The sequence below is a fragment of the Chiloscyllium punctatum genome, chromosome 31, assembly GCF_047496795.1.
Source record: "Chiloscyllium punctatum isolate Juve2018m chromosome 31, sChiPun1.3, whole genome shotgun sequence".
In the NCBI taxonomy this organism is placed as follows: Eukaryota; Metazoa; Chordata; class Chondrichthyes; order Orectolobiformes; family Hemiscylliidae; genus Chiloscyllium; species Chiloscyllium punctatum.
Window position 1 is genome coordinate 11,294,207 of NC_092769.1, and position 22,499 is coordinate 11,316,705.

At 40.3% G+C, this 22,499-nt stretch overlaps 2 gene segments (V, D, J or C); both read right to left on the reverse strand.

Moving 5' to 3' along the window:
• Positions 1-157: 157 nt before the first annotated feature.
• Positions 158-17,151, reverse strand: LOC140456909 (Ig heavy chain C region-like). The segment is given in 6 exon segments: positions 158-583; positions 1,031-1,339; positions 3,273-3,578; positions 6,694-6,993; positions 16,745-16,835; positions 17,133-17,151. Coding segments are annotated over 5 exon segments (1,326 nt in total).
• Positions 17,152-17,204: 53 nt separating this feature from the next.
• LOC140456910 (Ig heavy chain V region-like) lies at positions 17,205-18,164 on the reverse strand. The segment is given in 2 exon segments: positions 17,205-17,885; positions 18,014-18,164. Coding segments are annotated over 2 exon segments (414 nt in total).
• Positions 18,165-22,499: the final 4,335 nt, after the last annotated feature.

Genomic DNA, 22,499 nt, shown 5'->3' on the forward strand with positions numbered 1-22,499 from the left:
AGGGTGTATCTGAGCAGAGAACATTAACTGCACAAGACACTCGTCCTAGACCTGTTAATAATCCACTTTAACTACACAGATGGAATGGAAGTCAGGGTGGGAAACAATTAATTCAGTATTTAACTCACAACTGGAGGAAAAAAAACACTTCTATTACTTCTGTTGAATTATTAAATGCAACTTTGAGATTTTTATTGACATGAATTAACAGTGTCCATCAGTGCAAGCGAAATGTTTACAAAACTTGGTTTACCGCTGGATTTATCGACTGTTCTGTTGATGATCTTCAGTGGAATTGCTTCATGTCCCACCACACAGGAGTAAGAAGCACCGCTGGCCCACTCCTCCGCTGTAATGGATAACAGGCTGTACATGAAGAAGGAGATGTTGTCACTCTCCGCCATCACCTCGGTGTTCTTGTAGTTACTGGGATTCACCGGCTTGTCATTGTTTGTCCACTTGACGAAGATCTCTCGGGGAGAGAAACCTCTCACTAAACAGTTAAGGGAGAGAAACCTCTGAGCGGAGATTTCTTCTGTTGGTGGCAGGAGGACCGACACAGTTGGCTCCAGCGGATTAATCACTGCAGAATATTTGAGACAAATATAAATCAACCAAAAAATCCTGAACCAATATCACAATTTCACTAAATATTAAAATATGCCATGTTTAATTTGGGATTTATTCACTTCCGTTTACTAAAGGAGCAGAATGGTACACATTCTGTCCAGTAAAAAAAGTCGAGTTTAATGTGAAAGTTGCCTCCATGTTTCCAGCCCACAACAAGGACATTCTGTCCAACTGTCATTGCTGATGGTGACGTCACAACCCAGGCTTCTTCCCACTTTATCTGAGTGAATCAGAATACAATATCCTTTGGTCCATCTTTTTCTTAATCAGCTACCTAGCTATCCTGCCTTCAGATGCATCATTAATCCTCCCAATGGTGTTTGTTCATTACCAATCAAAGCCTGACATTGATGTAACTGGATCTGGATTACACATGGGATCCTTTGTGTTTTAATCTCACCTTTCTCCTTGTGGATGGAGTCTCTCCGCGGAGTCGGTAGATTCTGATGGTACACCACACATTCAAAAGTAACGCCACTCATCCAGGCTTCAGTAGAAATGTCTAATTTGCTGATCACACTGTCGGGATTCTGTCCAGGCTGGTCAGCAATCTCTGTTTTCAGAGGCTTCTTTTCTTGTTTCCAGGTCACGTTGACTCCAGAAGGAAAATTGGACACAACGCAGGTTAACGTCACCGTCGCCTCCAGTAAGACTTGTTCTACTGGCGGTGGGAGGATTTTAACGGTGTTAGGGTGGCACTCGGTATCTTCTATGAAACAAAAATCAAAGTCAATGAAAAATGCCCCTTTATGATACAAACAGCCAATCTTCAGATTACTTCTTCACAGGGTGAATACACCACCTTCAAAATGGCAACTCCAACTATTGCTGAAACGATGCTTACTGTTGTTGATGTATTTTGATTTGTGAAAGCATTTGTGATTACCTATAACATACCCTGTGTAATTACTCCTAAAGAACACTGGCTTTGTAACAAGTGAAACCTGAAAAATAAAATAATCGAAGATACCATCATGTAACCCATGGAATTACCTTTCTTTCAGAGTCTGTCTCTCACTTAACACCATCTATTAATACTTGTGACAAGAGTAATCTCAATATAATGAGTTCATTTCCATGTTCATAATCCTTAGGTGCAAATGCTGCTGGTCATGCTGACTGCCAAATCACATCCTACATTTGAGACAAATTATAATAAATAATAATTATTCTCTTTGCAGAGTTCTAAAGTGTTACAGGAGCGGTGAACAGCCATGTAAATTCTGTTCATTATATTTAACTTGATCAAAAATACTTTGCGTTATTGGTGTGATGTCATTCTCTAATTTATGTCATTGTTCCTCGTGAGCTGTGTTTGGAGTAGATCAGAAAACAAGACATTGAGTACAGCATTGGATATCGAGAAGGACACCCATCTCCTTAAGTCTTTCCCTCCATTCAGTTTGTTCGTAACTGGTCTGTACTTTCACTTTATTTACTAAGGTGCGTTTTTTAATTTCTTCATAGAGCAGGGGAGAAAAAAACAAACAAAAGCGTCTTAAATTAATCTACAAACGCGATGGAAATGTCTAATTTTATAGACATCCACTACTCACTGTGTAAACATCGCCACCCCAAACCAGGCTAAATCAGCCTGTCTCGAGTTCCTAGTTCATTCATCCCTATTGGACTGTTCTTACCAGAATTTATTCTCCTGCCTCATCCACTAATTACAGAGACCATCTTAAAGAAGCTCAGTGAGATCACGTTTATCCCAGTTGATGTGATACCCACTTGGTCTGGGGTCTGATCCCATAAATGAAGTTAAAGAGCTCAGTACCAGATAAAAAATCAATGTCGTACAATGTCCAAGGCCAACAGGTCATTCCTGAGCAGGGAATGAAGCATTGAACGCATTTTGATTTATTTTCAAGTAAGGGTCACTGCATATTTTAACCACGTCTTTTTGAGACCACAACATCATAAGATAGAGGATCAGAATAAGGCTGTACGGCCAATCCAGAGTTTAGATCAGAATGATGCTGGAAAAGCACAGCAGGTCAGGCAGCATCCGACGAGCAGGAAAATCGACGTTTCGGGCTACAGCCATTCTACTGTCTTCTCTAAACAAGAGCCGATCTATCTCTGGCTTGAATACACACAATGGCCTGGCCTCCACAGCCCTCTGCAGCAACAAGTTCCACAGCCTCATCACCCTCTGGCTGAAGACATTTCTTCCCACATCTCAGTTCTAAACGGTGCCCCTTTGGCCCTGAGACTGTGCCCTTGGGTCCTAGTCTGGCCGACCAGTCAAAACATCTATTCCACGTTCACTCGACCTCAGTCTCTCAGTATTTTCTATGTTTCAATCAGATATCTCTCCAATATCCCCCCTCTTCCCCCAAACTTATCCCTGAAGTGGCCCTCTGAACGCCTCTCCCAGCGTGGTCAGGCAATAAACTATTTAACAAAGCTCACTGTCTATATATCTATCTTCAACAGAGAGGAAACATGCTTTTCTGACTTGCCAAAATGTTGAGACATGAGCGATGCTAATGTAACACTCAAACTGAAATGCGATACGTGGCATGTTGGGAAACGAGAAGCTCTACCGTACTGTCTACTACGCCTGATAAATGAGCATGTTTCATTCACATCAGAGTTTAGAATGATTTGTAGCTCTCTCAGTGTGTGTCTCTTACCCTGGAGTGCGGTGATGTTTTTACTTTGAATGTTCTCTCCATGAGTGACCTGGCAGGTATAGACTGCGCCGTTGAACCATTCACCATAAGGGACCATCAGCCGACTCGTCACCGAGAAGTTCCCGTCTGCCTCACACACGGGAGACGTGAAGAAGCCAGAATCCAAGGGTCGGCCGTTTTTCAACCAACTCACGGAGATTGACTTCGGATGGAAATCGATGATTGAACAGACGACGGTTGCAAACTTGCTGCTTGCGATTTCTTCACTGGAGCTCACAGTTAGGAGAAGAGTTGGTGGGAGAATACCTAGATCATTAGGACACACATCGCATAAATTATCTGACGAATTTCAGAACAAATACAATCAGTTCTCATATATCAAGATTTTTTGTGGTTAATGGATACAAGAATCATAATTATGCAGAGTGCTGGAGAAGCTGGGATCCACACAGAAAGATCAGCAGGACAATGTGAAAAGCTAAAATTATAGGACACAGCAAGGGAGTCAAGGAGGCATAGAAACTATAGGCCGGTAACATCAAAAGGGAGATAGCAATGTTGGATGGTATTCGTTTTAATGACAGAGTCTGATGAACAAGGCAGACAAATTACTGGCATAAATGAGGAAATGATGTGGTTGCTATCACAGAGACATACTGAGAGCCAGGCAGGAGTGGCTATTCAACATTCCAGGATTTAGTGCCTTCAGGCAAGACAGGGAAAGATGGAAAAGGATGAGGGCTGGGGGTGTACAGTGCAGAATGTTGCTTCTGTCGCAATTCTGACAAGAGTATTTTAGGCTGTAAAGAGAAATGAAACCATTGATACCTCCTCGAACAAAGGCAAATGGACAGTACTTCAAAACCAAAATACAGCAAACATAACTACTGGGAGAGCACGATAGACCTTACTATAGGTCCAAAAGAGCAAGTGAACATACATGGGCAAATTTCAGAGAAATGTAAATTAAATAGGGGAATGAGAAAAGAGGTTTTTAACTTCCTCAGCATAGGCTTGGATATTCATTTTGTCAAAAATTTAGAGGGAGCAGAATTCTGAAAATGCCCCCAGGAGAATATTTTAACAAAGTATGTGTTTAATACTGAGAATTGTAATCCAGAACTTGCAAGAGAAGGGTGAATCTGGACTTAACTTTAGGGAATGAAGTCGACCCAGTGGGTAAAACCTCAATGGTGGAGCACTTTGCAGACAGTGATCGTAAATCAGTTGGATTTCAGATTGTACTGCAAAGGAATAGAAATTGGCCCAAAGTTCTGAAAAAGGGAAGGACAATTTTAGTAAGATCAGGTAATGACTTGACCAGAGTGGACTGGAAGCTGACACTTATTGGTAAATCTGAGTCAGAGCAGTGTGACACATTTAAGAGAGAGATAAGAAAATCACAGGGAGGACATTTCCCAGGAAGCCACTGAGTGGGACCAAGAATGCAGTGGGCTCTGGACACCAGAGGGCATGGAGGGGGAGATAAAGAGAAACAAGGGAGGCTTCCGGTCTATACTGAAATGTCAAAACAATAGGAATTAGTATGGAGTACAGAACGTGCAAGGGGGAGTTTGAAAGACAGAGGAATTAGAAGAGCAAAAGGGACCATGAGAAAATAATAGCAGTCAAAATAAAGGAGAATATTTTTAAAAGTTACGTGCTCATTCATAATAAAAGAATTATTCAGGAAACAGTAATGCTCATTAAGTGTATTATTGGAGTGGAGCCGGAGGATTAGCTTGTGGTCAAAACGAACGTGTTGTGTCAGTGTTCACTAGTGAGAGGGACAATGTGGGGACAGAAAACATGGAGGGGTGTTGTGATGTAGTTTTCAGAAATTAGGACACATGACGTGATGTTCTGTGTTGTCTTGCTGAATGAAAAGTGGTTATATTTCCAGGGCAGATGAAAAGTATATACCGAGCTGTTGAGCGATGCAAAGAATGAAATAGTTGGGTCGCTGACAATAATTTAGAATTCCTGTCTGGCCACAACAGTTGTGCCAAGTGAGTGTAGATCAGCCAACGTTGCACTGTCATGCAGGACGAAGGAAGGTATAAATAATGAAAACACAGATCTGTCAAACTCATCTCAGTGGGAGGGAAACTATTGAGAAGTGAAATTAGTCTTCATTTGAAAGATAAATCAACAATTTTCAGCACGGTTTTATTGAGAGGAAGTCATGTGTAAGAAATTGATAGTAGTTTTCAGAGAGATAACTCGATGTCCAGATGATAGAAATAATCAGAGCCAATGGGATCGGAGTTAATTTGACAGATTGGATCTAGAACTGGCTGAGTGGTGGGAGCAGGGGATAATAGTCATCGGGTGTCTGCGTGACTGGAAATCTATGTCTCCTGGTGCTCTGTAGGGATTGGTTTGATTTCCTTGTTATTTCTCTTACATACTAATGATTAAGACTCAAATTTAGGAGGATTAACCAGTGAATTCACAGATGAAATGAAAACTGTCATGTTGGTAAGTCATGAGCATAATGGCTTTAGATTGCAGGAGGATATAAAAGGGTTGGTTGTATGTGAAGTGAAGTTGCAAATGGAAATTATTCTGCATAAATGTGAGGTGATGTAATTCGGCAGAAGAATCTGTGAGGTATGACGTTTTGAATGGTGGAACCCTGGAAAGGCCTGAGGATCTTTGGTGCATGTACCCACCGATCCCCTATAGTACTGTGGCGTCTGGATAAAGAGGCTAAGAAGGTGAGAGGATATTTGCTTTTATGAGCCGAGACATTGACAATGAAGAGTAGGGAGATTATACTGGAACTGAATAGAACACTGGTTAGGCCATACTGAAGCGTTGTATGCATGTTATCGAAGGAATGTGATTACACTGACGGCAGTATTGATGAGATTTGCCAGGATCTTGCCTGGGTTGGAGGGTTTTAGTTATGAAACTAGTTTAGATAGACAGGGGTATTCCTTGGAGCAGAGGAGAATTAGGGAGAAGATTATCATGATGTCTAGAATTATTTTAGGCATAGACAGGGTAAACTGGATGAAACCTTTCCCCTTGATGGATTGATCAATGCCTCAGGGGCACAGGGTGAAGGTAAGGCCAGGAGCTCCCAAGTGGATCTCAGGGGAAAACAAAATCAAACAGAGGGTGGTGTTAGCCTGGAGCTCAGCACCTATAAGTCATGTAGAGACTGAGCCCCTCATAATAGGTATGAAGTATTGCGATGCATCCTTGCAAGGGCAAGTCAGACAAGGCAATGGATCAGGTGCTGGCACATGAGACTGGAATAGTTAGGTGGCTGTTATTGATAGGCGTGAACTGGATGGATCAAAGGGCCTTTTTCCTGTGCTGTATCAGGTGATTCTGTGAAAACGGTTATAAATAATGCCTTCTTCATATTAATCCCAGATGCTCTGTTTATCTCAGTTCCCACAACACATACCTGGACATGGCATTTCTTTGCTCTTGTGTGACCCGCTGTGTTGAACCTCACAGTAGATTTTGCAATCTGCCGCTGACCCGGGCAGGGTTAACTGGCTGCTCAGGGTGTAGGTTCCCTTCTTGTTTCTCACTGATGGGTAAGTCTTAAATCCAGTCGTGATTAACTCCCCACCTTTCTTCCAGGTTACCTTGGTGACGTCAGGGGAATAGTCCATCGCCAAACAACCAAAGGTCGCAGAACCGGTGTAGTGCTCCTGACAGGAGGAGACCAGGCCATAAAGCGTGGGGGGAGATGGTGTCTCTACAATAGAATGACCAATTGAGCAAGTTAGTTTCTGTTCATTTGACCTTATCAGTTACTCAAATGTATCCTCAGCTGTAAACGTTTGCCAGTATGCTCCCACTGAGTCTACAGCATAACTGGAGTTTATTTTTGTTTCCTACCAGTTGCTGATCATGATCATTTGTTCCTTCTTTAGAAACATGCCCTCGACCTTGACCATTGCCATATAATTTAGGAAGAAGAACATCCTGATCCCACCCCAGTAACTTTGAAGATCTCACCAACTGACACTTTCACTGGATTGCTGTGAAGAGCAAAGAAGTTTCACAAAATACAAACCAAGGAAATGCAGATTCATCAAAATTCTACACTGTGTGCAAACAGGCCATTTGGCCCAACAAGTCCACACCCACCCTCTGAAAAGTAACCCATCCAGACCTATTCCCCTACCCTATTATGCTCCAGTTAACCCTGACTAATGCACCTAACCTCCCAATCACTGAACACAACATTTGCAATTCCCCCAGCTTGCATATCTTTGGACTGTGGGATGAAACGCACACAGACATGGGGAGAAAGTGCCAACTCCACACAAACAGTCACCCGAGGTTGGAATGGAACCCGAGTCCCTAGCACTGTGAGGCAGCAGCGCTAACCACGGAACCAGCGTGCTGTCCCACTAGGTACTGTGCTGCTGGAAATACCCAACCGCTGGCAGTACCCCCGGAGAGAAATCAGAGTGAATCATAGAACTTAGAACATTACAGTGCAATACAGGCCCTTCGGCCCTCGATGTTGCGCCACCCTGTCATACTAATCTGAAGCCCATCCCACCTACGTCTGTATGCCGAGATAAAAACAATGACTACAGATGCTGGAAATCCGATTCTGGATTAGTGGTGCTGGAAGAGCACAGCAGTTCAGGCAGCATCCAAGCCTGTTCAATGATGACTTAATCTTGGAGAATCTACTACCGTTGCAGGCAAGCATTCCATTCCCTTACTACTCAATGAGTAAAGAAACTACCTCTGACATCTGTCTTATACATATCTCCCCTCACTTTAAAGTTGTGTCCCCTCGTGTTTGCTGTCCCCATACTTGGAAATCAGGTCCAGTGAGCCTTCCTCACTGATCAATGCAAGGCAGAATGTTCTCTCTGGGAGGAAGGTCACTGCAGCAGCAGCACAGGCAGGAGCTGAGCACTGGGACTGGGAGGAGGGCTGTCACGGCTGAACTCATGCCAATTGTCTGGAAGTTGAAACATCTAATTTAAAATTATCTGAATTCTGGAGGCCTCTGAAAAATGGAGGACCATTAAGGTTCAGAGGCTTTGGAGTGTTACAGCTGAGTATTTACGTAAATATGATTTGAGAAATGAACTGGTAATCTTTAACTTTAATAACTATCAAATTGACACGCAGTTCACCACCAAACCTCATCTTTCAGACTAACCACTGCACTTACTCTGTCTAGACCTAAATTTCCACTCACATTGATGCCCGGAACACACAACCCCTATCACACAAAACACATCCAAGGCAATCCATATTGGTAGTATAGCTGAGAAGAGAGATCTCGGTGTCCATGTACATAGATCCCTAAAAGTTGCCAGCCAGTTTGATAAGAGCTATTTAGAAGGCATACTTTGTGTTGGCTTTCATCAATAGAGGGACTGAGTTTCAGAACCACGAGGTTAGGCTGCAGCTGTACAAAATTCTGGTGTGGCCGCACTTGGGAGTATTGTGTACTGTTCTGGTCACCACATTATAGAGAGAATGTGGAAGCTTTGGAAGAGATCAGAGGAGGATTACCATGATGTACCTTGTCTGGTATGGAGGGAAGGTTTAATGAGGAAAGGATGAGGGTCTTGAGGCTGTTTTTGTTTGAGAGAAGCAGGTTGAGAGGTGACTTAATTGAGACATAAAAGATAAACAGAGGGTGGACAGTGAAAGTCTTTTTCCTTGAATAGTGATGGCTAGCAGGAGAGGACATAGATGATAGATGTCAGAGGTTGTTTCTTTACTCAGAGAGGAGGAGGGGCATGGAGCGCACTGCCTGCAACAATAGTACACTCGCCAACTTTAAGGGCATTTAAAAGGTCATTGGATAAATTTATGGATGAAAATGGAATAGTGTAGGACAGATAGGCTTCAGATTGGTTCCACAGGTCAGCACAACATTGAGGGCTGAAGAGCCTGTTCTGCACTGTAATGTTCTATATTCTATATTCCAGATGGACATATGATCTCAATTCATTTCACTCATTTACACTCCTGCCGCCCTGCACCTGGCCCATGTTGAATCTGGCCCTGACTGGACCTGGCACCATCATTTTCACAACCTCTGACAAAAGCCCACTACCCAAGACATGACCTCAGCCCTTGATCACTGACCTAACATCTTACCCAAGTCAACCTGTGCACATTGCATCCTCGCTCCTTTCACATCTGTGCTTTACAACCTACCATTTTGCCAGACTCCGAGCTTTGCATTTTGACAACACGTCCACCTGTCACTTCATTACAGTGACCTTCCACCCTGAAACATCCTGGCACTCTGCCCACCGCTACACTAACCAGCCTGGCATCCTGCCCACCTCTCCATAAACCTGTCTGGGAAAGACAGACCTCCTGCATTTCAGCTCAAGCTACCCCTCACCTACCAAGCACAATTCGAACAAATTATCCTGTGACCATTACCATTCACCTTGATGCCACCTTGCCAGACAGAGTGCGTGCAAGCTTACCCAGCAGCCAGCCAACACCTCACAGCCTACCAGCCCAAACTCTCCCACATGCCCAATCTAACCCCTCACTTGCTCACCACCTTCCAACTTTGAGCCTACTCCAATATAAAGTCAGTGAGTCATAAAGTCGTTCAGCACAGAAACAGTTCCTTTGGTCCAGCTCATCCATGCTGACCAGAGTTCCCAAATTAAACTAATTCCACTTGCCTGCCTTTGGCCCATATCCATCCAGACCTATCCTGTTCCTGTTGCTGTTCAAATGTCTTCTAAATGTTGGACCTATCTCTGCATTTACCACTTCCTCTGGCAGTTCATTCCAATGTTTTGGACAGTTACAACATGAAGCCCTAAATCCTGCAGTCAGTGCTCTGACCAATGAAGGTACATGTGCAAAACACCTTCAACACACTAGGTACTTGAGACAATGCTTTCAAGAATCTATGAGTCTGAACCCTCAGGTTCCTCAGTGTTCAACATCACTATCCGGTGCCCTACCATTAACTCTATAAGACTCTATGAGTCTGGACCCTCAAGGCCCTGTGTTTAAACATCACTATCCAATGCCCTACCATTAACTCTGTAAATTGTGACCTGATTTATCTTCTCAAAAAGCAACATGTCATGTTCATTTAAATTAAACTCCATCTGCCACTCCTCAGCCCATTGGCCCAGCTGATCAAGATCTCATTGTACGTTTAGATAACTTTCATTGCCAATTATACAACCAGTGTTGGCATTACATGCAAACTTACAAACCTACAAACCATGTCCCATTCAATGTTTTCATGGCATTCAACCAATATTGTAGCCTGTTTCCCTTTCTCCCACATATCTGTAGCATTTTTTTAAGCTTTGAAGGAATCTATCTCCTTATTGAAATCATTTAATGTTTTGTCCTCAATCAATTTCTGTGGTGGAGAATTCCAAAGGTTCACCATTCTTTTGCTGAATAGTAAACAATCAGGTTCAAGGTTATCGAGTGTTGGGAAGATTGGTGAGCAGCAAGATTAATGATGATCCCATGAATGGAATAGCCTTCTAGAGGGGCCAAAGTGCCTTCTTCAGCTTCCATTTTGCATGCTGTCATGTCCCTTCGGCAGCATGTTCCAAAATTGTGACCCTTGAGGATAAGGGCGCACATGTATGTAAATGCTTCTCCTGAAAGCTTTCCTCCAAATCAGACTTCAACTTGACTCTCAACTATTTCCCTGCCCGTTTCCTCTTCCTCAATCACAGCCATGGGACTCACTTCCTACCAGCGCTCTGAATGTGCTAATACCACACCAACTTCAGCAATTCAAATAGACAGATGACAACTGGTTTCTCAAGGCAATATAAAAAGTCTGACACTTCCACACCGGTCTAGAGATTCAAACAACCACTGGAAGAATTGTAAATTATTTGAGGCACTTGTGTGTCTACACAAGATGACATGGTTTCCATTTGTGTGATTTGACTGTGTTTTCACTGAAGGAACAGAGCTATTTCTTAATCATACAGCTGAGTGCCCTCCTCTTGCTCCTACCTTCCTATCATTGTGTCATTCATTAAGCTAGCTCTGGCGGTGAACACTTTTTATTAAAATATTTCAACAAATTAATTGTTTCACACATGCTTTAAAAAATTCTGTTGATTATTTGGAATGAGATCATTGACATTCTCTATTTGAGTGATCAAAATAACTTCCACCCAATTACAGCAGCCACTGCACTCTGGAGTGGGTTGTTCCTTCATAATAGTTTCTTGTGAAACTCCAGCTCGAGATCAGGGCGCTCAAATTCAATGATTCTCTGATATTTAATATCTCTGAACATTCGCAATTTGTTCAAATGCATCTTTTCTCTGAAGAACGTGTTTAATCGAACAGAACTTTTTTCAATGAAACAACAAACTTTAAATGCTAGAAAACCAAAATAAACGACAGAAATTTCTGAAGAAACTCAGCAGGTCTAGCAGCTCCTGTGGAGAGAAGGCAAGGTTAACCTTTCGCATCCAGAGACCCCCTCTTCACCAAATTGTTTTCATGTTTTTGGCACAAGAGCTCACACCTGTTGAGATAAACAGTGATTACGTTGGCTTGAATCCTGTTGGAAAAAGGATTCTTAGCAGAGGTACTGGATGGTCAGAGATAGCAATTGAAGACCAATTGAAAAGCTATCTCCTTCTGCTGCAAGTGTTGGATTCAGCGGAACCCCCACCGGACTGAACAATCAAATTCAGCTACAGCACTGGTTTAATATAAAGGTGAGCACTTTCTCCATTAACACCATCTAGCGATGCCCAAACGCTTGTGAACAAATATTGATCTGGAAAAAGCTGCTAACTGCCAAAATTCTGTCTAATATCTAAGAGACACAAGTCAGGACAGCGATTGAATAGATTTCACTGGCCTCTGTGAGTGGAATTCAAACAAACACCCAAACATCTCAATCTGCTTTCTTGCACTGAAGTAACCTGATAAGAGATGGTATTATATATCTCTCTAACAGGTTGTAAGTGAACACAGGCCTCCTGGCACTGAATCAGGGACACTACCACAACATCACAACAGACCTGAACACAATGAGCTCGACACTATCACAGAGAACACAGCCCACCTGTTTTGACAGTACATAAACCATGTTCGTTATTAACACCTTCCAACAACCAGGAATTGTTCCAGAATGTTTGTACAATGAAAGTAACATTTCAACATTTATCCAAGAATACTTTGATAGCAGCTCCGAATTGTTCAAACTCTATGGGAACTGCAGAGGAATAAAACTAGGAATTGTATTGCCATCAATTCACTGTCACTGGATTCCAACCTCGAACTCCCTTCCTCTTTCCCCTGTGAATGTTGCTGCACCAGACGGTCTACTTAGTCTGAAAAAGATTAAAATGTTTTGTAGTGTAATATCACCGTTGCCAGTGACATTAAAAGCTGATAATAGGTTTTCAAATAATAAGATGCAAAAACATTCTGATTCTACATTGTGCCACGAAACATGTCCTGCATAAATGAGGCACAAAGAAAGTATACAGCATATTTCCATCTGCCTCACTCAATCAAATATCTCTTGTTGCCAACAACCAATTTCAAAACTCTTGCTATCTGCCTTTTGTTCCTGAAACGTTCGTTTTGATTGGAACAACTTAGTCAGGGCTCTCAATTCTGAGGTACCTAATCGAATATTGTATTTCTGGCCGATAAAAATGGTTTTGAAGCGCGAGATGAAATTGAACTGTCTGAGATTCAGGGATCCGAATTGGACAATTTACAAATGGTCAGGACCGTTGACAAGTTAGTCAGAGATAGCACTGAAACAAACTGTACAACAGACTTAATCCTAGAGGATACATTGCTCAACTCCTCACGTCAAATATATTCACTGTACTTGAACATTCATCAGAGGAACTAACCAGTGGATTAATGTGAACGAGAATGTGTTCACAATGAACATAAATAACCACTGAGTTAATAAACTTAATAAGTCATTTATTTAATAAAATGTTTGAGGTGGGAAATATCGCCAATTAAAGCACAGATCCGGAGGCAATGGATTATTCTCTAAATTATTTTTACATATTCTTAAAACGTTCCTTGAACTAGGGAGATTTTGTATGCACTGCATAAAGTCAACACTGCATTCCAGTGTGGAAAGTATTTCTGTTGAAGGAATCAGGGCAAGGTCATTTTCTTGTTTACTGCTTTTCATGAACGAAAATGTTTAAAAAGGTATGAATTGAAAACTATGCTTCTGTCTGGACTTTCCCGCTTTAACAGATGTCTAAGTAAATGTGGGCACTGCTGCCTCACAGATCCAGGTACCCAGGCTCGGTTCCAGCCTTGGGTGACTGCCTATGTGGAGTTTACACAATCTCCCCTGTGTCTGTGTGGATTTCCTCCCACAATCCAAAGATGTGCATGTCAAGTGAACTGGTCATGCTATATTGTCCATAGTGTTAGGTGCATTAGTCAGGGGTAAATATAGGGTAGGGGAATGGGTCTGGGTGGGTTACTCTTCAGACAGTCGGTGTGGACTTGTTGGGCCAAATGGCCCGATACATACTGCAGGAAATCTAATCTAAACGATTGTCACACTTAACAAATGTGAGCACATTCCTTCGGATCGCTACATTGCAATAAATCGGTCAAGTATATTAATTAAAATAAATATTAATCTATTTTCAGTGTCTGAATAAACAATGTGCTCCGTTATCCTCTAGTTCATGTCTTCTGCAAATTTGTGAACTCTGCACACGTCTGAACACATCGATGTAAAATGAATTCTCTGCGATTGCAGCAAGGACTCCCATGGTTTTAAGAGTAGAGTTCCTACAGTATGGAAACAGGCCATTTGGCCCAACAATTCCACACTGACCCTCTGAACAGTAAGTAGCCCAACCAGACCCATTCCCCATAATTTATATTTAACCCTGACTAATGCACTATAACCTAGACATCCCTGAACACTATGGCTGTGCTAAATTGCACAAATCACCTGACCTGCGCATCTTTTGGACTGTGGTAGGAAACCAGAGCGCCAGAAGGAAACCCACGCAGACACAGGGAGAATGTGCAAACTCTACACAGGCAGTCACCAGAGGGTGGAATCGAATTTGGGATCCTGGCGCTGTGAGGCAGCAGTGCCAACCACTGAGCCACCATGCTGCCCTGCGAGTTCATGGGTGGATTATTTTAATTAATTCAACATTTGTCCTTGGTCACATAATTCACTATAGCAGTTGTTTCCGAAAGAATGACTCTTCAGTTGATTTTTTTTGTAAAATGTAACTATTTAATTAAAATGCACAGATTGGGAACACATAAAGCACTGTGCAGATTAAATAATTCAGTTAATGTTTTATTTTTATCCTGCAAATCCAGTTTAATCAGGGACATAACAATGAATTAACTCAAGTTACGTATGAAACTGATCAAAGCAGTGAAACTGATCTGTTCTTCATAGAATTGTGCAGAATTTCCAAATGGTCTTTGTCAATGATCTTTTCCAGTCAGAAAAATATGTATGTAGTGTACAGCGGAATTGAAAGGTGTTTCTTGATCAATTATAACACTGTCATGGCATTTTTGCTCAAGAGCAAGAACTATTAGAACATTAGACTTTTGAAATGCTATTTATATTTCTCTATGACTTGTAAACTGTTTAAAGACAGACCTTGTGATTGAACTAGATAGTGGAGTTCTGAATTTGGATTGGAAAGCATGGATTAGATTAATCCTTAATTATTACTTTTAAGTAAAAATGGCGCCCGAAGGTATCTGTTTTCCCTTCATTTCTAAAACCTTTGCGATTTGCCTTTCACTAAATAATAGGCTTTATGAAATTTCAACTCGCATGCTGATTGCATTGAATGAGGAACCTGGAGCGGTTCACTGTCACCAACCGTGTTAACATTGCAAAACAATGTAGAAACCAGAAACGGTTTCCCAAGTATAACACATTTAATGTTACCCAAGCACAGTCATTCCTCAACAGATGAACGATCACCAGATCACAACGTGGTGTGTTTGAAGCAGAACTGGCTCTGCAAACATTTTCAACAGAACGAAGAACATGATGTAACCTCACACAAAAAAAACAAATTGAAGTCTAACAAAGCTGCTCAGAATCAAGCAAACTAATGATTAAATTGAATAGAAATAACAAGTCATAACAGCAACCTTGTTTGTGAGGGGACTTAACACTTAAAGCTGTAACGTTTCTGGCAACAGTTCAATTTATTTCTAACCTGCACACCCTTCTTGATCATGACAATCCTGTGCAGCACACAGTAGAGCGGTTGAAGGTATATATTGATTAATCACTTCATGGTCAAAACAAAATTACTGAATGGACAAATATTACCACATTATAATTTTAAGTTAGTTTCAATTACATAATCTGTTCAATTCTGCAGTTTCAGATTTTAGTCCCAAATTTTATTTTGAATGAGGCTACTCAAAACAAAATTCAGCTAGTTTACAATTAGAACTGAGTTCTTTTTTTAAAAATTCAATGCATTAAAAACTTATCTTTTTCATTTCTCACACTTCTGGGTTTCTGCCTTAAGTTGGTTTTCATACCATTACAAATGGATGTAATGTTTTCAATCAAGCAGGGAAAAATGTGTCATATAAATTGAACAAATGCAGAAATGATTCATGAAAAACAATAGAACTTCACAAATATTGGTAATGAACAGTAATCCAGAGAGACAATCTCCTCACCAGAAAGAAAACACCAATTACAGAAAGTATGAAAACGCTGATCAATTCCACAAATTGAATAAGAATTCAATCAACTCAATTCAACAGAATCAAGGAAAATAAAATCAGAATCCAATCAACTCAAAACAACAGATTTGAATGAAACATAATCAGAATCCAACCAATTCACTTCAACAGAATCAAATAAAACAATTTCAAAAACCAATCAACACACTTCAACAAAACCAAGTAAAAACAAAGCCAAAATCCAATCAACTCAATTCAACAGAATCAAGTAAAACAACTCAGAATCTAATCAACAAATTGCAATATAGCACCGCAAGAAAATGTTATGACAGTTTCTAACCTGCTTGTCACCAACAAAATAAATGAGAAAATATATTCATGGTAAGAACATATATTCAATAAATGAATAATGATATTTTAGCATATTTTAATCATGTTTGGTAATATCTCAAACATCTTTGAATTCTTAGCGTTTGTTGTTGACAATAAAACTCACAGTCAGGGTGTCACTGACATTAAACATTATTTATAGCTGACTGTTTAAGAGACATTAGTGTTTCAAGTAACCCAGCCACACAGAATGCCCATCTGATCAAAACAAAAGAGATACACGGAGCAACTGACGCCATCATCACCATTTTAGCTATTTGCTGAGCCTTAACTGAAGTCTATAATCAGTCTGAACAAAAATCAATCCAAACCAAACCAAACTCAGCACAGAATCTGAGTTTCATTTAATTCAGAAATTAGTCACATGAATAGAAAGTTTTTAAAAAGTTACTAAGAAAGTTCATAGTTCTTACCTGAAGTCACTGTCACCATGGTCCCTTGGCCCCAGTAATCAAGACCATCACAGTGTTACATTCGCTGGACTGGGTCACACAATAACCAGCTCTGCATAAAACAAATCAAAAATCTACTATCATTTTAAATTTTCAGAACCACAGGCAAAATAAAGTCACAATAAATCTTCATCACATAATTGCGCGAGTGAATTCCGATCATTCTTGATAAATTTTAATAATGTTTTATACTTCACAGAGTAACACATGAGCTGATTCTCAAAATCCCCAAATGGTGTATCGATAATTACCCAACACTTTTACAAATTAAATAATGATACTGGCATTAAACCCCACAGAATTAATACTGCACTGCAAGTTAAGAAGGTTTGTAGAAGTAATCACTGACTCGTTTCAAACAATCGAGGCTGAATAGGTTTTTGTATTGATCATAATTGCAGTGTCACCCCAGTTATATCACTGTGAGACATGTTGTGTCAAATACTATGACAGACTGTAAACTGTAAAATGCAGATAATTTCTTCACTTCCTGGAAAGCAGTGATTCAGACTCCTCTAAGAATGATTTGGTGCATTATTTTAGCTTTTACGCTTCATTGTATTTTGAAAGCTTGGAATACTTTTCCAGGTTTGGTCTGCAATTAACTTGACAATCAACACGAAGAAGGTAAAAAAAAAATATACATCTGTACAAACTAGCACGACTGGATTGTGTTTAAATAGCATCTCATATTATTTCTCGCTCCTGCCATGGTAGAAATCACCAATTTGAGATAATCACTTGTCAGTGGTTATTGTATGAGAATGTCGTTGTGCACAACACTGTGACCCACTGTAGTATTTTGCACAGTAATAGATGGCGGTGTCTTCGATCTTCAGGTTCCCCATGTCCAACGCGAAAATGTTGTTTGAATTGTCTTTAGACGCAGTAAATCGATTCTTAATCGCTGGTGCATAGTTACTGTCGGATGAACTATAGTAGTACAGCAGACACTCCAGACCCTGTCCGGGAACCTGTCGGACCCAGTACATGTAGTAGCTGCTAAGATCGAAGCCGCTGGTTTTACAGGTCAGTTTCAGGCTGCCTCCGGGACGGCCAGTCTCTGCCTCTGGCTGGGTCAAAACAATCTCCGACTGGACACCTTTAAAAAAGAAAACAAATAAACCATGAGCATTAATGCAGATTAAATGATGGCTGAGTCTTTTACATTCCTGCGGTAGACTAACATTGAGACAGTGACAAAGACAGACTTGAACAAAAAACACTCACATGATAAGAAAGTAAGGAATAAACTGAGAAAAATTGTCGACACAATCATTCTGATAACTTGTGGGAAGCGGTTCTGTCAAGATCTTTCTAAACAGAGCCGACCCAGGAGTGTTGAATTACGGTCTAGTGCCCAGGATTTATATGGCCATCGGAAAGGGCAGGATCACACCTTCCGCCTGTTGGTTTCCTGCTGGAGGCTGAGACTGGATCCTGGTCTCAGCTTGTACAGCCCGAACACATGGGATCATGTATTTACGAGGTTACGTTGAAACATGGACATATACACATCTTGGGATATTTATTTTGCTGAATAGCTTCTTTGGGAGTGTTTTTATTTAAATGATGGAAGTAAAATTGAGTAGCTTCAGGTGTGTTTCACATGATACTTGCAAGTATTTTGTTTAAAAAAAACAAATTCATTCGGATGTTAGCTCCCTTTATTTCTACATTCATTCACAAGCAGATAAAACTAAAATCAAAGTTCAAACATATTACCAGCTAGTAAAACAATTGAGCTTGTTTTCCCAGGACACTGCCAGTCTCTGTTCCACTACAAAATAACATGTAATTCATACTAAACATTTCAAAATTCAATTTAGACAACTGAACACAGAGCTTGTCCAAAGTGATTATATTTAGAATATTCAATTAGAAGTTAACTCCCTTTAATTCTACATTCCACCACAAGCAGATAAAGCTAAAAAGAACTTCAATAATATAATTAACCAACAAAATTAGTGACCTTATTTTTGCTGTCACTAAAAGTCTCTCTCACTTTACAAAATAACATACCATTTCTAATCTGCGTTTCTAAATTCAGTTTAGGCAACCTAATATGCAGCATGTCTAAAGTGATTATGTTCAGAATGTGAGTGTGTGTCACTAAACAGTTTGGACTCGGAGATTAGAAGCAGCTCCTTACATTTCAGAATGTTTCTCCCTGCACCTTTTTTTTCAAATTGCTCCGACCCTCAAATGCATAGTAAAGGAAAGCTGTGTGCCTGAGAAACAAAAAGTGAGTTGGCAGGGATACATAACACCTAGGTAAACTTTTGAAAGAGCATCTAATGAACTAGAACAGGACAGTCCATACGTCCATATCTAACAGTCTGGGTACATCAGGAATGTTTGGTTAAATTAGAGAGTATTACAATAATCATTACCACGGATGTAGGTTATAAACAGTACATGTCTCTGCTCACTGATAGCTCTGACAGGGGCAGAAACTCATAAAAATCAGTAAAAATTTGCTGTTACACGACACCAGTGTTAATCATGTACAAAGGGCCCACTCAGTTTGAATGAGATGCATGAATCCGAGAATGGTGTAACAAGTGATGTGAGTTTGAACCAATTCAAGTTTGTTAATTTACTTTGAGATGATAACAAATGTTACTGCAATGTGGGATTTTGGATCCATTAACTTCATATTCAGGAGCTTTAAAGATACTCAATAAACAGGCTGAACTAACCAGAACGTCACTGCATTCAATGTCCTGTTTTCTGACAGTCATACAGTGAATGCTGTATTTAGTGACTTTCCTTTTTAAAGAAGAAATGCCAAGTGAAATGTATCCATTGTGAGTAAATGGGAAAATATCGTTTGTTTGGTAGGATTTTACTTTAGTTTCTTCATTTTCCCTTTAATAGGCCAGATACAATAGTTGGCAGCAATTAAACTGACTGCAGAAAAGGTCCTTGAGTTCCCAGTTTCATTTACTGGAAGCAGGTGGAGTTTCTGCAGTGGATCAAAGATATTTTGTCTCACTGTTGACCAGTTGGTGGAAAGCAAACTGCAAACCATAACCACCGCCTCCTCAGAAACAAATCGACTCAGCAACAATGCTGGAGGAAAGTTTATTTTTCAGTTATGTAACTTGGAGAACTAGTCACTCCTCTCATTGAAGGAAATATTCGCAGAGTCTCAGACACAACCTTAACATCAACAGTTCATTCTAGGATCACTACAGCACTGTTTAATATTGAGAAAAATTGATAAATAGTCAGAGAGTCATGTAGTGATACAGCATGGTTACAGACCCTTCGGTCCAACCAGTCCATGCCAGTCATAAACCCAAACTAAACTAATCCCACCTGTGTGTACTTGGCCCATATCCTTCCAAACATTTGATATTCATTTACTTATCCAAATGTCTTCTAAAGGTTGTGAGATCATCCCACACAAAAACCATTCTCTGTGTAAAAAGTTGTCTCTGATATGTTTTTTTTATTTTTCTCCTCTCATTGTAAAAACATGTTCCCTATTGTTGAAATCCCCAACCATAGGGAAAATTCGCCAATGTCCTAGTCAAAAATTGAAAACAATCCCAGCTCCAAACATTTACAAAATATCACTATGGATCTTCCTCGAGTCCAAAAAAGATTGTCCCCTTTGATCGATGATTTGTAAAATTTACTCGTGTATCTACTGTGATAGATGTTTTCAAATAACTTCTTAAATTCAAATGGTACACATCAATCGGATTAAAGTAACATTTCGTGCACGACCCCACACACAAAAAAAAGAATAGTTTGTTAACATGATTTGCTCTGAGGAAGTCTACGATGGATTCTTTTATCAAACAAAATCATTTCCACTGTTGTGAGCGCTCGTCTATCTTCTGTGCAATGGTCTGAATTTTAAGTTGTGTCTGACTGCAGATGAAACTGGCTGTTCTGGGTAAAAGTACAGTTTGTGCCTTTCACATTGTTAATGTATATTGCTGACTTTAGTTGAATAAAGTGATGTTGTCCCAGGCATCGTCTGGCACCATTAATTAGACCATTAATTTCCACATCACGAGCCAGACTATCAGGTGGAGTTTAATGATATGTGATATTTTTGAAACGAAAACTTTGTACATTTCCAGTACGAATCATGTCAATTAGAGCCATTCACCTTTCCACTCATGGCTTGATAAACCTATATGAGATCGCCCTCCCGAACTCTCACCCTCCAGTGATAAAGGTTCCAGTCTATCTGGATTTCCAACGGTGGTTCTGTTCCCTCACATTCTGCTGTTTAAGATCCTCCTGCCACCCCAGGTCCACAGACAGTGTCCCTTGATACCAGTTCAAAGAAATGGAAGGAACTTGTCCCACCATATTTTTCAATTTTCTTTGGCTTCAAACACCATCAAAAATAAATGTGTGTGTCATTGCTGATTTATGGGAGAATACCGTGTACACAATATCTGCTGAAATACCTGCCATACCATCCTGAATCTGGTTCGCAGGTTCATCTGTTGCTCACAAACGCAACCAAACATCAGGGAACATTGAACATCGCCCACACCCAACCCTCCACCATTCCCCTATGTACTTTGCACTTTGTGAAATCCGTGTTGTCGATAATCAGTTAAAAGAAAGGTTTTTTTAAAAAAAATTCTTAATTCATGTTGCTGATCTTGGCTGAGTAAAGGTATGTTGCTGTCAGCATTTCTGGGGAACATGTCTGCATTTTTTTCATGTCAGTTTACAATGATATTAAGTCAAGAATTGTCAAAATGTCCTGAGAAACAACGTTTAGAAATGGGCCTATTAGCTCCTCAGGGCTGTACCAACTGTTTGAATATTGATACAGTTCTGCCCCTACTTTTTCCCCATAAGCCAGGATTTACAGCATTGGAGATCATATCTATGTTGATAATGGATTAGACCCTACACAATGTTCCCAATGTTTACAGTGCTATCACCTGCAGGGTTATGGACAACATGCTATAAATTGGGTGTTGGCTGGAAGGCTCTGTCTTCACGTGATACAGGTGCGATGGGCGAAGTGATCTCTCTCTGTCGTGAAAACTTTCTACGACTCGAAATTCATCTTTCCAACTTTTTCTCGTTCAGAGGCTCTTCATACCAGAAATATTCCAAGCATTCGTTTCAATGAGATCAATACACTCCACCTGATAGTCTGGCTCGTGATGCGGAAATTAATGGTCTAATTAATGGTGCCAGACGATGCCTGGGACAACATCACTTTATTCAACTAAAGTCAGCACTATACATTAACAATGTGAAAGGCATAAACTGTATTTTTACCCAGAGCAGCCAGTTGCATCTGCAGTCAGACACAAAATTCAGACCATTGCACAGAAGATAGACGAGCCCTCACAACATTGGGAATTATTTTGTTTGATAAAACAGTCCATCATAGACTTGCTTAGAGCAACTCGTGAATATTGCTTGATTTCTTTTTGTGTGGGGTAACACATGAAATGTTACTGTATTCCGACTGATGTGAACCATTTGCACTTCAAGTTATTTGAAAACGTCCTTCATAACAGATATGTGAGTAAATTTTAGAAATCATTGATCAAAGGGACAATTTTTTTTGATTCAATGAAGATCCATAGTGATATTTTGTAAATGTTTGGAGCTGTGATTGCTTATATTTTTAACTAAGACATTGACATACAGTGCACAACTTCACAATTTGCTGTAACATGAAATTCGCAACCACTGTGAACCTGGAAGGTGATGGTTC